We start from the raw sequence: 14,511 nt of genomic DNA on the forward strand, positions 1-14,511 counted from the left end.
ATCGGCAATGCACGTGCAAGGCAAGGCAATGCAATGCAGAGTGAGAGAGTGAGAGATTCAGGCAGAGAAGGTCAATAAGAGCGAGGTATAAGGGCCAGCGAGGGTTTTATTTGAAAGGAAAGAGAAGTGAGAGTCAGGGAGAGACAGCGAGACCTCGATAGTGGATAGTGGGGGAGGCAGTGGGAGGAAGTACGAAAGTCCCAAGTTCTAGCCCGTGGGTGGTGGAAAGCACAGCCACGGCTACATTGACTTTCTACTCCGTACTGTGTACCGACAAGGCTGCCGCATTAATGGAGCTCCCCTCTGTATCTACTCCGTACACTACTCCGTACATAAACTTCCATTGTTTGCTCAAGTCAACTTAACTTAATTGTCGTGTTTGACGTCAACTTCCAACGGAACTGAATCTCAGCCCAATGGATCGGGCCAATACAAGTCCATTGGAGGGTAGGTAAATCTACTCGAAATACTACCAGGTCATAACATGCAGCCTTGCAAATCAGGCACCCCGCCGAACTCGCGCACTGAACCTGAAACCGCCAGTCCCTGACGCTAAATCAGCCCTGTTTAATTAAATCCCCAGGCGGTCCCCCCCCCTTCGCCCAAATTTTGTGCCGCCCACGGATGTTATAGGAGAAAGGTATATACACTACGCAGATAAGTGAAGTTGTCGGTGTCCTGTCCATAGTAAGACATGTGGGAATCCACAAACACCCACAGCAATTGTCACTACTATGCTAAAAAATTTACGCCATGTCAACTAACTAGCTATATTTAGCAATTCGTACTCGTACTGCACACTGGGCTAAACCACAGACAGCGATGTTTGGCCCCCAAGGGGGGACAAAAATTCAAGCTTGCACCTCGGAATCGGATCTATCTCAATCGGAGCTGTAAATGAGTACTACACTACCTAAATCGACTATCACCAGCCACAAAAGTCTGTAGTTTAATCCGCCCGGCACTGATTGGATCGTGCAGGCTTGGAGCCAATCTGTCGTCTCTTTTTTTGCTCGGAGCCCTGTGAAACAACTCTGACACGTCCCACTAGCTCCATAGCCCTTTACTGCTAGGGTTGAAGGAGTTTTCCCCAAAGCTGTGTTTCACTAAGTCGATGCATGGAAGTCTCGAGGAAGCAATGAATGATATGCATGAAATGCATCCTGTGTCCACTTATCGATTCCCGATTCATGTAATTGAAGGTGCAGTGGCTATCTGGTTGCCCTAATTAGTGCTCTCTTTTGGTCTTGGGAACCAGCCCATCGATGCAATCGGAACCAGAAAAGTTTTTGCATCTCCTTAAAGTATAGACAGCCCCGTGCGCCGGCTACCCTTACAATTCTCACCCCAATGCTAAGTTATCTGTACAAACGACGCGACCATGCTATGCATATGCAATCCTCAACGCCAAGCGCAACCCTCAAAAGATCGCTGGACCGACACGCCAGAGGTAAACAAGCTCAATGCAACTCAAACGCCAATACATCTATGCAACCAGTAAAAACAACGGATCACTGCACTTCCTTCAGGTATAGCTCTTCCAAGACTCTGGAACAGTAGGCCCGGTAGTACTCCTCTCCCTTCCACCCTCGCCGCTGAGACTTGGTTCCGACTGTCTGCCACCCTTCACTGCGTAGCCTCTCAATTCGCTGCTCCATGCTCTCTGTGACGAGTACTCGTCCCGAGCTGTTATCAGCAGAATTGGCACGAGATACGGCCGACGAAGAACTCCGATCACTCTCCTTCACAGGACTGAAGCTCCAGAAAGATGCCGAGCGTCGGATACTCTTCGACACCCGGCGAGCGTGCTGCATCTCGGTTACTTCCTCAATCATGGCCCGGATTGTGGTGATGCTCGATGTGATCTGGGTGCTAAGAGAGCGTATACTGCTGTTGTAGTTTGAGATATGGTTGGTGTACTCTGTGGGGTATGGAAGAATTCTCCGCCCTTCTTCCAAGCTAGAAATGGCATCTGCAAAATTTGTCCCGTGTCGAGGGTCGGGAGAAGGGGTTCGAACGGGTCGTGGAGCAGCTTTGAGAGGAACCTTGGAAGGTGGACGAGCAAGAGGAATCTTGCTTGTGTCGACACTGCTGGCTGCTGGGCGATCTGTCCAAGCATGTAAATCACTGGTCTTGCTTGCTTTCGGTGCATCATCACATGTGCCTGATATGCTAGAAATAGAAGCCCCGGAAGGTTTTCTGACATTCAAGGGAGAGGGAATCAAGTGGCTTTGACTGGCGCTTGTCGCTAGAATCCCTGTGCACAGCTCTTCTTGAAACTGCCTGTCATCATTATCGCCATCGTGTGAGACAAAGGGATCCCCATCCACGCTGCCGTAGATGAGAGATCGTTCGATCATGTCCGCAAGGCTGCTTGCAAGGCTCGAGGGCCTAGTTCTCGATCCCGGAGAGTCAGAATACGAGGACGAATCCGAGGGGACTGAAGTAAACAAAGCCTCAGAAATGTGTGAGTAGCGCTCAGTGGTTGGGACTGGGCTCGGCAAGACAGCACTGCAGTTGGTGAAACAGTCTAGAGCAGACTGCAGCAATGGGAGCTTGTTGCGAGAGTAATTGTGAGCGGAAAGGCCCATTGCCTCATAGCATATAGCGCTGTAGAAATAGAGGAACGTCTGGTAAACAGGATGGACCTGGAAGGATTGGTGTAAGCACTCGACTCACGCACACCTACGGCTCGCTCGGGGTAATCATTTCGGATCTGGTCGACTCGCCTCCCGAGAGCTAGATACTTACTGGCTCTGGCGCGGTTATGAGCAGCTCCGAGACGCGCGCAGTGCACTGCTTGTATTGTCGCTGGGCGTAGAGACGTTTTATGGCACGGAGGGCAACCTGCCATCCTTCAGGTGATTGAGGATAGATGGGAGGGCTGGATGGAGGAGAGTTGATGCTCTTCTCAGCCATGATGGGCGACACCATAGTCAGACCAGAAGAAGGAGGCGAGTTAGGAGCTGTTGAATGGTGACTAGAAAGGTGGTTGCGAGGGTATTGAGGTAAGCTTTGTATAGATGGGGCAGTCTCCACAATCACGTCTCTGACACGTCCAAGCGGGGCGTTCGTGTCGTTTTGGTGTCTGGCGTGTGAGCTGAAGAGTGTGCAATTATAAGAATAACTTTTGTCCTTCTTTGATGAGGTCATTCATGTGATGGGTAGAAGCTTTCCGGTGGATGGGGAAAGGATGAGGAGGGGATGACGCCTCACATGCCTGCAGTTCCGGCATGCCATGCCTTCCTGATCAGGAAGTGAATGTCAACCCAACTCACATCCCGAAATCTGACAGTGCATGTCGAACGTATGGCTAGCATTCCTGTCACTTACCAGCTCGGTAAGTCCTCAGCCCTCTCGAACTATCTGGTCCTAGATGCCTACTCCGTCCGATGCTGCACATAACTACCACTGATCTTTGTGATCGTGTCAGACTACTGCCCCATACCCTTTTGGCATGCGGATTACTCAGATCACATCGACAGGCCATGTACAAGTCCACTGACAGACGATTTCAAAGAAGTTCTCCTAACAAACACCATATAGGTATACATTCACTGACATCCTGTCGAAAAAAAAAGAAAGAAAGAGCACATCTAAAAATCAGTCTGATCCACGATCCCCTCCAGCTCCGCACAGATCGCCAACCTCTGCTCACAGGCCTTGCGGATGGCACTGATAGCATCCTTCCCAATAGGCAACCTCAAAGGCAATTGCTTGCCCCGCCATCGACCTGTCCCCTTAACCGCCTCAACAACCACTGCAGCTGCCTTCGCAGGATCGCCCGACTGATTGTGGTTCGAGGCCGCGCAACCAGCCGCCACCAGACGGTTCATTTCCGCATACTCCGGCAGCTGGCGGGGGGCCCGGTAATGAATGTTGCCGGGCGCCATAACCTCCGTGCGAAAGTAGCCGTAGGTGAGGAGCGATGTTCGGATGCCAAAGGGCGCCAGCTCGAGGGCCAGGTTGGGGACGACGGTCTCCAGCAGACCCTTGCCACCCGTGTAGCTCGAAGCCCCCGGCGCACCGTAGTAGACTCCTACGGTGCTGGAGAAGAGCACGGTTCCGGATTGCCGGGCGCGCATCAGAGGAAGAAAGGCGCGGGTCAGGTTGAGGGGACCCAAGGCATTGGTGCGAATGGCGTTGATGAGAAACGACTCGCTAGAAGAGGTTAATAAAGTCTTAGGTCTTTTCATAACGGATTTAGAAGTAGAACAGGCGGGACAAACGTGATTTCTTCGAAAATTCCTGCATCGATATATCCTGCGTTGTTGACCAACACATCCACTTTGCCAAATATTTCCCAGATCTCGCGGGCCTTAGTGTCGAGTTCTTCTTGCGAGCTGCTTACATCTAGCTCCAACACAGCAGCGCCCGCGTCTTTCAGAGCCGAGAGACGGTCTCCACCGCTGGCACCGTCGCGTGGGCGGGCAGTCGCGATGACTTGGTCGCCCTGTTTAATGTGTCCCTTCTGATTAGCATCCGCATAGCCGTATCGAGGAAGAGTACTGACCCACCTTGTCCAAGATCGCGCGAACCAAGGCCTCACCAATGCCGGAGGAGCAGCCGGTGACGACCCAGGTGAGAGGTTGTGGTTGTGGTTGTTGATCGGACATTGTATGTGTATGCGTGTGTAGGATGAAAATATCTCCCAGAGGCGGGGAATAGAAAGGAAAATGTGAAGTGAGAGAAACGAAGAGTACGAAGAGGGGGAGACAGATGCAGTCAGCAGTCATATATATAGGAAAGTCATCGTACACTAAGCAACTTAGTCTCGCGTAGTCTATGCACTAGTTACTGTGTAGGTAGCTAGTGCCAAACTTAGCACCGATACCTAGAGAACCCTGCTCACTCGAGCCTATCATTGACAGCAAGCTTTCGCTTCACCTTATGAGCGGCCTCGGTGAGAATATCTCGAAACCTCTTCTTAGCATCCGATGGATCCTCTAATATGAGGTCATTCAGCCAAGAAAGGGCAGCATCAATCAGCTCGATGTCTAGTTCGACCTTTTTATGCCGAATGTTGTGGAGGCTGTTTGCTGTCAACAGCATTGTAGCAGATATGTAAGGACAGGTTGTTATCCTGGAGTGATTTTAGCGACCACGTACACACCTTCCGAAGAGGGAGTAGGAGTTGATACCATCGGAACCAAGTGTCTCGCGACCAGATTTCCTGGAACAAGAGCACGAAGTCTCGAGCCTCGTGTACAAGTCCTTCCCAGCATGGCGGTATCTGGAGAGGGCCGATGCCTCGACTAAAATTGCGGACCCCTTTTATCCATTGCTCGTCCATCGCCTGGGCTCGGTTAATGAGCATCCTGCACTGCAGCCCGCTCGAGTGAAGCACACAGAAGAAGCCCAGACTCGCCGGCTTGCTTCTCGCGGTCAAGGTGACAACCGCGGCGCCGAATTCGAGCGGGATGGACGCTCTCCATTCATCTAATGCGACACTAATACTATCTCGCAGCAAGGTCCTTTCCAGCGGGCTCTGCTTTGAGGCTTGCGTCGAGTAGAGATACCTATAGATACGACCCTCGATGCTGGCGAGCTGAATCCGGGCGAAGAAATAACTCAGCTTGGCTTTCCCATCATCGGTGGCAATGGTGCCAGCAGTGTTGTCATTGTCATCCAGGGACACCGGCAAGGAAGAAGGCAGGTCCACGTCGATATCGTCATCGAGCTGCACGGGGGGGATTTCCGCCCGCAGGCTGAGATCTTTGTCGAGAATGTATGCGATCCAGAAAACGCGAGCGTGTTGTCTCCTGTGCACAAGGTCAAGATGCGCTGATGCAGCACGGTTGTGTAGGCCCAACTTGTGTACAAGGCGCATTGTGGCGGATAGCAACGTCAAAGCTGGAGTCGGGTCACGCGCCGTCTGGAGCACCATCACCATGCCTAGAAGTGTCTGTACATTCAACAGGGAAACATCTCCCGTCATCACCGCTGAGACAACCGACTGTGCGTTGCTGAGATATTCATTAGTGTGCTCAGTCTGACGATGGAAGACACCTTCAATCGTGCTACTGGGCCTATGTTGGCTGGCCAGAGCGAAGACGGTATTGATAGCAGCCCAGACGAGTGGATCGCGTTGTCGCGGGTGGAGGGCATAACACTGCCCAACCATCCGCAAGAGCGTGTCGGCATGGAAAAGCGGTAGAGCCGTGTTAACTGTGTTGAGAAAGATTCCAACCATTGCCATAGCCTCTGGCAGTGGAGGAAGCTTCATGGTGTCAATTGCATGGTTCGGATCCTTGGGCGATTGATCGTCAACCAGTGCTTCTCCTGTGATCGCCCTGAGCCGCTCGGCTTGATGAATGGCCCGACATTGGGCCTTTGGCTGAGATGGGAAATTCTGCGTGGCGCGACGTTGTGCTCTCGGTCTCGCTTTACGGCGCAGAGCAATGTGTGTACATTCGGTTGCATAGTTGATGCAGTTGGAGCAGCGGGGCTCCTGCCCGTCGCACTTGATCTTGCGAGTATAACATAGGTCGCATGCCTGCTCGAAATACAGTTAAATGATGTTTTTTCGGGGCAAAACACTGGCTTCCGAGCTAGTCCCGACCTTTCTTGGACGATTACTGGAGTCCATTGTAGCTTGTCGGAATTGGCTACTCAGGAGATATACACCTCCATGGAGCTGCTGCTTGGAGCCGCTGCTTGGTAATTTAAGTACCCTCATTAACTCAGCTGCTTCCGCGGAAGCAGGCGGCCAGCTGACTAATTCTGCGGATTGGTAAGTCAACCCAGATAGTAACAACTTCTTCCCACCCAGGGCCATCACTCGTAGCCTTGAGAATACTTCTGTGTTCCAACTTGATTTCCTTAGTCTTAGATGCGGGGAATCCTGGTTCCGTGGAACCTGCCGGTATCCTACTGGGTACATCTCAACTGAGAGAACAAGTACAAAAACCCGACGAATGCGACAATCACTATGTATATTCCGGAGTGCATTCCAATTCACTTCTACCCATACACCTGAACTCCTCTCCGACTCATTCATCATTCATTTCTTATCTTCGTACCTGTCATTCGTGTATCAGACGCCATTGCACGCTCGAAAAAAATGTCTGTCCCCGACACCTCCGGCATTATAGTGGTCATGGGGGCCACAGGCAACCAAGGAGGAGGGATCGTTCGTGCCCTGCTGGGCTCCCGGACACCAGACGAAGGTCTTTGGCGCGTCCGAGGGATCACCCGAGATCCCAATTCGACAAAAGCGATGGAATTCCTGGCCAAGCACCAGACCATCGACCAACGCCTCTCGCTCGTCCCCGGGCGCGTCGACGACCAGGCGTCCCTCCAAGCCGCCTTTGCAGGCGCATACGGCGTGTTTGCCATGACCTCCGAGACCCAAGCTGGCAGAATCCTGGACAAAGAAGAGGACCTGAAACATGAGGTTGAGGCAGGTCGTCGTATTGTCCTGGCAGCGGAGGAATGTGGTGTCAAGCACTTCGTCTTCAGTAGCTTGCCGGATATGGTCCGCGCAACCGAATGTCGATACCCGAATATCCATCACATGAACAACAAGCATGAAGTCGAGAAATTCGCCAAGCAAAGGCTCGGCGCGGTGACTTGTCTCATCCCGGGTTCGTGATTCTGCTGCAGCAATTGCTGTGAGGGTGCACAGCTGCACACCTTTCACTGACAATTGATTTGTTGCATAGGGTTCTTTTATACCAATCTGTATTGGCCTCACTACTGTGACCGTCAATGTAAGTTCAGCTTGAAAAATTCAGTTCTCGGTGCAGATTTGGGTTAATGTGATAATCGCATAGCGGACGGTGTTGTTCGGTTTCGCATCCCTATTCCCAGCGGCCAGGTCGCGCAGTGGACTGATCCGATCCATGACATGGGTATATTTGCATCCAGTAAGTTTCTATCCCCAAATATACATAGTGTCGAACTCCAGGGGCGCATTGAAGTACGGCTGAACTGCTAACTTGTTCGGGCAGGGGTGTTCGAGCTGGGCGCCGAGAAAACCCGCGATAAGACGTACCTTGTGCTAAGCTCTCGAGTCACTCCTGTTGAGATGATAGAGACGTTCACAAAGGTCACTGGTCAGCCCGCAATTCATGATCCAATAACCGCAGAGGAATTCGGAGAGAAGACAGCTCCGTTCGTTGGGCCGGCCTTTAAGAAGGATGCCACCGAGATGATGGAATGGGCTGCCATACTTCCAGCGGACAAGATCTGTTACGGGGCCTTCGCTGAGCATGAGGACCGCTCCTTTGAGGAATTGGGGTTAAAGGCATCCTCTTTTGAGGAATGGCTGCACCGTAGTGGCTGGACGGGTCCAGCATGAGGGATTTAAAAAGAGGAATACAGGCTTATCTGAATCTGGGAGTTCACTCAATCAAGTTGCGTTCACGCCTGAACAACTGCTCGACGGGATTAGGTTAAACCTGTACTATTTGCTGGACATTGTTGCCGACCACAGTAGCCAAGATTCGGCTAGAGATATGTTAGGATTCGGCCAGAACTAGAGTAAGCCCAGGATATCGTGGCGTAATTTCAAAAAGTTGCGTTCCTCGCGGAGCTATTGTTTCTTCATCGACTAAATGAGCAAAGGCTGATCAGCTTATCGCAGCCCATAGAGACAGTTTTCGTTGTAATCAGGTGAAAACGATGTAATTTTCTTCTTCTTTCACTCCTTGCAAAAGCTCTCCCCAACATACCAATTATATAGACGAGCCATGGGCATGCCCTTGAACGACCCAGCACCAGATCACCGATCATCGTCCGTGGCACTAGCCTCGCCTCTTCTTTAAAGTCTCATGAATGGATCTTTCAGATGTTGACAAATAACAAGGTATCGAGCAAAGGTCGTTCCAGATAGTAGTTTGAGCATCTTGTTACATGTGCAAGTGACGATCCCACTCGCCATTCGCTATAGGCTATAGAAGTAGAGGTAATCTATGGATGATAGTCGAACCTACCTGCAGTCTCTCCCGGGCGGCGATATACTCTCGACTGCGCACTAGCGTTGTTGACACGCCATACCACAATCAAATAATTTTTTCGGAGCTAACTCAAAGCTCGGGCTTGGGTGACAAGAAGCCTATCCAGCTCTATTCGGCGGTTTCTTAACAGCCGGGGATTGAGAATGGCGAATAGAGTAGCTCGCTTTGAGTCGTCACAAATCAAGAGTCTCCTTATTTCAATTAGAACAACTAATAAGGTCAAGTCTCAATAGATCACTGCCCTTCCAAACGTAGAAAGAAACCACGAGAAACGAAGGATAATGGAAGAGCAGCGCTAAAAGGACATCTCGCACACACACGACGGATACTTGGCCTCTCAGGCTGAGAGGAATGCTATGAACCCGCCACACATACGACACCCCAGCCCAAAGAGTCCAAATCAGCCTGAACCAAGTCCGCAATCAGACCTCCGCGTCCCGCTTCATGCCCTCCTGAATCCAAGCCCCAGCAGCGCGGCCCTTTGCATTCAAATCCTCATCCGACAGCTTATTGAGCTCCAGATAAATATGCGGCCCGGGGGCATTCCGCCCCTCCTCAAAGCCGGGCCGCTTCAACAACTCGAAGAGCCATTTCTGAACATGCGGAAACTCGTCGATGCTGGACAGGCCACTATATTCTGCCCGACTGTCAGTGTTTTGTTTTCGAAGGGGGGGGGAAGCGCATCCACGTACTGTAAGCAGCCACCCAGTTCCACAGAGCGATATCCGCCACCGTGACCCGGTCACCGACCACGTAGCCGGATTGACTTTTGGCCAGGTGGCCATCCAGAACGCGATACAAGCGGCGGGTTTCGTTCACGTAGCGGCCGATGGCGTACTCGTGCTTCTCGGGTGCCATTCCTAGACAACCAACCAGGTTAGGCACGTCTCCTATGATCAAATGCAAGCATTTGTCTTGTCTTACTCGCGAAGTGGTTGGCTTGGCCTTGCATCGGGCCCACGCCTCCCATCTGCCACATCAGCTATGGGGGCTGTCAGTTTTAGAACGATAAAATTCGTTGTGGCGGCGGAACGCGGGATTTGCAACACTGACCCAGTTGACGGTCTCCCAGTACTCGGGAGAGTCATAGGGGTATGAGACCTTGTGGTCTTTGTCGTACCGGGCCACAAGATACAGCAGCATGCTGCCGCTCTCGAAAAGCGTAATCTTGTTGCCATTCTCGTCCTCGTCGACTAGGGCAGGGATCCGACCATTGGGGTTGATCTCGAGAAACCATGGCTCCTTTTGCTCGTGCTTGGGGATGTTGATTGGGTGAAGCTTTTGCGGAGGTTAGATGACACTGTCTCTTTGGATTGAACGTTAATAGATTCAAATTTTGAGGCACTGTACCTTGTATTCCAAACCCAGCTCAGCTAGTAGAATGGTGGGTTTCAGGCCGTTAGGAGTGCCCTCGGTATATAGGGTGATACCCGTCTTGATTCCCATATTTCAGCTTTCTGACTAGAAAAAATGCTCAGGTGGTGATGTCGGCGGGTGAGAATGCAACTCAAAGTGGAGCACAACGCAATCGTAACTTGCAGTGGATCTGGGAGAAGACAACTGTTGGGAATGGTAGAGAGGGAGGAATAAAACTCGAAGACTCCCACGACGCATATATATAAGTCCAAATGACTTTTTGTAGTTTACCTGCTCCGTACTCTCGTAATCTTCGTAGGGATTCTTCTGGTCGGATGACACCTCCAGGGATGCTGACGCATCTCGGCTTCCGAACTCATCTCATCTTTGTGATTGTTAATCCCGCGATGGCGAAATTTCATCATTGAGGAAACTGACCTACTGGTAAGATGCAAGGCAAAAGCCAAGAATGCTACACCTATACAAGGGTCGTGTTGTGACTAACTAAGCAAAGCGGCTTTTTGTCAGCGGAAACTCCGTCGGAACCACAGCCCTAATTCCACGGAACATGGAGTCTAGGCGCCCAGAGCATGACGGTGCCGTCAGTTTGTAATAAACCAAGCGGGGCCTTTCTGCATTCTTGATCTACAGGCCCAGATTTATTAAGAGTATATCGACAGTGAGTGTCTGACTGGAAGCCCTCCACTGTGAGGCGCTGAGCCAGCATTCCCCGGCAGGTTACGGAATATCCCGCCGGAAAACAGACAACCGTGTGTTTGAGAAGGGGAAAGATCAATTCACCTCGAGCCTAGTGCTATTGAATAGTAGTATAGATGGCCTACCTCAACGAAGCGGACTTGAACACTCCGCATTGGCAGGCGGCGTTCTACGGGGCGCCGTACGCTCGCCTCCGCGCCGTCAAGGAGAATTACGATCCCGACGGGATCTTCAACGGCCGCACGGCGGTGGGGAGCGAGGCGTGGGTCGAGCAGATGGATAGGCGGCTGTGTCGGGCTGCTTGAATTCCCTTTCTCTTTTGTTCTACCGAGTGAGACTTCTCAAGAAGACCCTAAACCCATTAACTAACACCCAGCATCTTGCAGCTCTTCCCGGGAGTATTCTTCTATAAGGCTTGCAACAGCAGATAAAGGAAGGCAGCCTTGCCCTAGTACGTACATCCAGGATACAGACAAGGGGTACAGCGCAAGCCAATCAAGCATATAACCGATCCAGCCCTGGCGCCGTCACTTCCAAGGAACTAAATGAACAGTGTGCATATCCTTCCATCGTTCCATCCCGGGCGGCAGTGGCAGCCCCCGTCGCCCCCGTACCCTCCATAAACCTCTCTTCGACTCTCCTCTTGTCATTCTGTGTAGGACCTAGCTCAGGCCCTTTTGGAATCTCACCCCACATCACCGTCTTTTCGGCCGCGCCCTCATCATCCTCCGGTGGATGGCACAGTGCGGACAAAACCATACTACAGCCCCCGGCTAGCGGCATCCCGCTCTCGAACCGCCGGAACCCGAGCCCTACAACCACCAAGAGCCCCGCAACAGCGACCCAGATCGTGATGAAAATCGCTAACGGGGAGTAGCAGCATCCCCGCGCCTCATCCACTACGTATCGCTGGGAGATATCGACCCGCCGGATGTGAACAAAAAAGAAGCTCTGGGATAGAAGCCAGTGAAGCGAAGCGGATGCCGTCAGCAGCGGGAGGCTGTACCGGTAAGGCAGAGTCAGGTAGTAGGTCGATCGTTGTTGGCCCTTGGGCCAGGAACAGCGGAGTGAGCGGCGTCGCGTGGCGTACCGCTGGAGCTCAGCGTCAAGGAGCATGCAGGTCAAGACGCCGTTGGTCACAAAGTATAGGATGGACAAGCCGAGCTGGGGAGTATTGGCTAACAGTACAAGGGCGAGGATGTTTGTGGTGTTCGTGTTGGCTAGATAGGATTCCGAGTACTTGCTGAAGCCGATGGACATGGCCTCGTGGAAGGTATCGGAACCGATGCCGTGGAAGAGAAGGGCAAAGCTCACTGCGATGCATGATATGTAGCTAGGAGCTGGGTTAGTGGGATTGACAGGTGTAGATGGGGCTTCTGTAGGGGAGGGTTCGTCGGGGTTGACAACGACTAACCAGAATAAGGCTATTACCCTGCGAGGCCAGCCGACAGCTTGAAACCATCTCTGTCGCGGAGTAACCTCTCTTGGGCGAAGTTCAGTGCTTGTCTGCGGCGCGGATGGTGATATTAATATGTTGTCTATCGGGTAATTCAAGGATCCTGGGCTCTGCCCGAGACCTAGACTAGGAGTTGGGCTGGAGCTACGGCTTGAGCTCTGTGCTTGCACCCAGTACCCTTTCTCATGACCAGGAGTGAGTGCAGAGCAGCCCCAGTATTGCAGTCCTTGAGCCACCTCTGCGCGAGAGAGCAAGCATCGACCCCGAGTTGTTGGATCAGGTCGGGTGAGGAACGAGGCCAGCGCATCGCCTGTAGTCAAAAGTAGATCTCTACGCCTGGCTCCGACTGCTATCATCATGCAGCTCAGTTTGATCGCATTACAGATTATGACAACGATTGCAATCGGTGGGCTGAAGAGCAGCTGACAGCGCTGTCGGCTTTCATCCATAAGACAGTGCGAAACAGGGACCTGTGGATATATTCCAAGCTCCAAGTCGCCTTCTTCGAAGAACTCGAATGTCGTTGCGGCTGCCCAGGAGCTATTCTGCCAGTGTGAGGGGGTGTCTAAGTACTCGCGCAGAGCCTCCTGAGTCGGATTGTATTGCGAATTGTAACTTAGCAGACCCATCACGTCAGCCTGCAACGCAGTGCTTGCGTTAGTTTTGTCGTAGGGGTTCCACAGCCTTTGGAAAGAATCATCGGCAAAGTTGAACTGGTATGGATGCCCGCTCGCGACAGTTGTGTAGTTCCACACGCGATAGCTCCAGTAGACTGGTTCCACAGGGTAGTAGTTCTCGGAGGAAGGGTTCTGTCCCCCGTCTACCCACAGACTGCTCGTATTGTGAAAGTACTTCCTGTCAACGACATAGACAAGTGTACTGTATAAAGTCTCATCGGCCCGCTTGGCCCAACAATCCTTGTCTGTCAAATTGGTGAAAGTTCCATCGAAGATCCGCTGTTGCACAATCGCCGGATCGAGGCCAATTCTGGCCCGGAATCTCTCGCGGCTCGCCACATCGTTGACCAAAGACTCGTTCGACGAGAGGTCGTGCGGGATCAAGAGCGACCCGGAGTCGAGCTTCGCAATGGATGAGTAGATGACCGAGTTGTAAATCACATGGATCGGAGTGGAACTGAGCAGCAGTAGCCCCCACAGAACTTTTCGTTTGGGACTCATTATCGCAAAATTGCGAAAACTAAAGGTCCCTATATTCAGCCAGCGCGAGCGCGCGTGGGCCCGGTCGATATCCGAGCGAGAGGGCGCACCTAGGCACTGCATAACGTAGCTGCTGGCCCCAAGTAAAATCGTTCCCAAGACGTTGATCACTACATGTATGCCCGTCGCGGAGCGATTTGCCAGGGAGCAATTCCCCGTGAAGAGCTCGACCATCTGAAATTGACCGTGGTTGCTCGACTGGCGATAGGCGAAGATGAGTGCCACAATCAACATGATGGAATTGACGGCCAGGATTGTCGCAGTGATCAAGGAGCAGATGACGGCTCCCTTGAGCCACTCTCGTCCTTCTTGTCCTTCATTGGGGTCTTGTGAAAGACCGTGAGGGAGCCAGGTCTTCCATCGTGGCTGCTTTTGTTGCTGTGTGTTGTTTGATAATAACGGAATAGTCGTATAACGGAATTGACCCCACCAGGTAGAAAGAAGCCCGGGGGCCCCTTCCAGGGGTTTGTCGTTCCCAGCACTCATAGTATGATAGCCAACGAGGGTCGCTTGTGTTCATGAAGCAAGGATGCATTGACAGAAAGATTGTTGACTTCGAATTCTTGAGAACAATTGAGCGTGAGAGAGACGGGGTGGTGACGGATTCAGCGGCGCCGACCTCGCCATTTTGCCGTGGGCCGAGCGGGTTACTTTAGGTACTTTAGTGAGTCTGACTGCATGGCGCTAGACAAAGACAAGAAAGACAAGACCTCACGTCAAATTACTGACTGCAAAACATTCAACTAAAGGACTTCAGTGGACCAGTTCCGTCCAATCTCATATCAAGAATGCCGAGACCCAGCCC

At 52.1% G+C, this 14,511-nt stretch overlaps 7 protein-coding genes across 7 annotated transcripts; 2 read left to right on the forward strand and 5 right to left on the reverse strand.

The window, feature by feature from the left end:
• Window positions 1-1,523: 1,523 nt before the first annotated feature.
• Window positions 1,524-2,880, reverse strand: BO66DRAFT_282049 (uncharacterized protein; the record flags this gene model as incomplete). The annotated part of the gene is made up of 3 exons (XM_025643072.1): window positions 1,524-2,095; window positions 2,159-2,648; window positions 2,752-2,880. Coding segments are annotated over 3 exons (1,191 nt in total), but the record flags the coding sequence as incomplete, so codon positions are not given.
• A 716-nt stretch (window positions 2,881-3,596) lies between these two features.
• Window positions 3,597-4,616, reverse strand: BO66DRAFT_317422 (NAD(P)-binding protein; the record flags this gene model as incomplete). The annotated part of the gene is made up of 3 exons (XM_025643558.1): window positions 3,597-4,181; window positions 4,217-4,453; window positions 4,518-4,616. The coding sequence occupies 3 exons, from the start codon at window positions 4,614-4,616 to the stop codon at window positions 3,597-3,599; spliced, it is 921 nt and encodes a 306-aa protein (XP_025506455.1).
• An 18-nt stretch (window positions 4,617-4,634) lies between these two features.
• On the reverse strand, window positions 4,635-6,606 carry BO66DRAFT_27951 (uncharacterized protein). Its single transcript, XM_025643055.1, has 3 exons — window positions 6,563-6,606; window positions 5,142-6,496; window positions 4,635-5,083 (listed from the first exon to the last, which is right to left on the reverse strand). The coding sequence occupies exons 1-3, from the start codon at window positions 6,587-6,589 to the stop codon at window positions 4,849-4,851; spliced, it is 1,617 nt and encodes a 538-aa protein (XP_025506456.1). The 5' UTR covers window positions 6,590-6,606; the 3' UTR covers window positions 4,635-4,848.
• Window positions 6,607-6,825: 219 nt separating this feature from the next.
• On the forward strand, window positions 6,826-8,302 carry BO66DRAFT_369305 (putative cinnamoyl-CoA reductase; the record flags this gene model as incomplete). Its single annotated transcript, XM_025645369.1, has 3 exons — window positions 6,826-7,586; window positions 7,776-7,853; window positions 7,953-8,302. The coding sequence occupies exons 1-3, from the start codon at window positions 7,064-7,066 to the stop codon at window positions 8,300-8,302; spliced, it is 951 nt and encodes a 316-aa protein (XP_025506457.1). The 5' UTR covers window positions 6,826-7,063.
• Window positions 8,303-9,382: 1,080 nt separating this feature from the next.
• Window positions 9,383-10,511, reverse strand: BO66DRAFT_418794 (glutathione S-transferase family protein; the record flags this gene model as incomplete). The annotated part of the gene is made up of 5 exons (XM_025649766.1): window positions 10,311-10,511; window positions 10,014-10,238; window positions 9,885-9,942; window positions 9,653-9,820; window positions 9,383-9,597 (listed from the first exon to the last, which is right to left on the reverse strand). Exons 1-5 carry the CDS (start codon window positions 10,404-10,406, stop codon window positions 9,383-9,385), a joined length of 762 nt encoding a protein of 253 aa, XP_025506458.1. The 5' UTR covers window positions 10,407-10,511.
• A 638-nt stretch (window positions 10,512-11,149) lies between these two features.
• Window positions 11,150-11,464, forward strand: BO66DRAFT_436302 (uncharacterized protein; the record flags this gene model as incomplete). Its single annotated transcript, XM_025650916.1, has 2 exons — window positions 11,150-11,295; window positions 11,410-11,464. The coding sequence occupies 2 exons, from the start codon at window positions 11,150-11,152 to the stop codon at window positions 11,462-11,464; spliced, it is 201 nt and encodes a 66-aa protein (XP_025506459.1).
• Window positions 11,405-14,192, reverse strand: BO66DRAFT_427106 (uncharacterized protein; the record flags this gene model as incomplete). Its single annotated transcript, XM_025650326.1, has 2 exons — window positions 11,405-12,442; window positions 12,917-14,192. 2 exons carry the CDS (start codon window positions 14,190-14,192, stop codon window positions 11,529-11,531), a joined length of 2,190 nt encoding a protein of 729 aa, XP_025506460.1. The 3' UTR covers window positions 11,405-11,528.
• Between the last annotated feature and the right edge of the window lie 319 nt (window positions 14,193-14,511).

Source organism: Aspergillus aculeatinus, assembly GCF_003184765.1.
Source record: "Aspergillus aculeatinus CBS 121060 unplaced genomic scaffold BO66scaffold_11, whole genome shotgun sequence".
Lineage (NCBI taxonomy): Eukaryota > Fungi > Ascomycota > Eurotiomycetes > Eurotiales > Aspergillaceae > Aspergillus > Aspergillus aculeatinus.

Bases quoted from the DNA above. Each gene is read 5' to 3' on its own strand.
- BO66DRAFT_27951 (XM_025643055.1), bottom strand. From the start codon at position 6,589: ATGGACTCCAGTAATCGTCCAAGAAAG. The intron at 6,497-6,562 runs GTCGGGACTAGC...TATTTCGAGCAG, and splicing joins CCAGTAATCGTCCAAGAAAG to GCATGCGACCTATGTTATAC. The intron at 5,084-5,141 runs GTATCAACTCCT...AAATCACTCCAG, and splicing joins CGAGACACTTGGTTCCGATG to GATAACAACCTGTCCTTACA.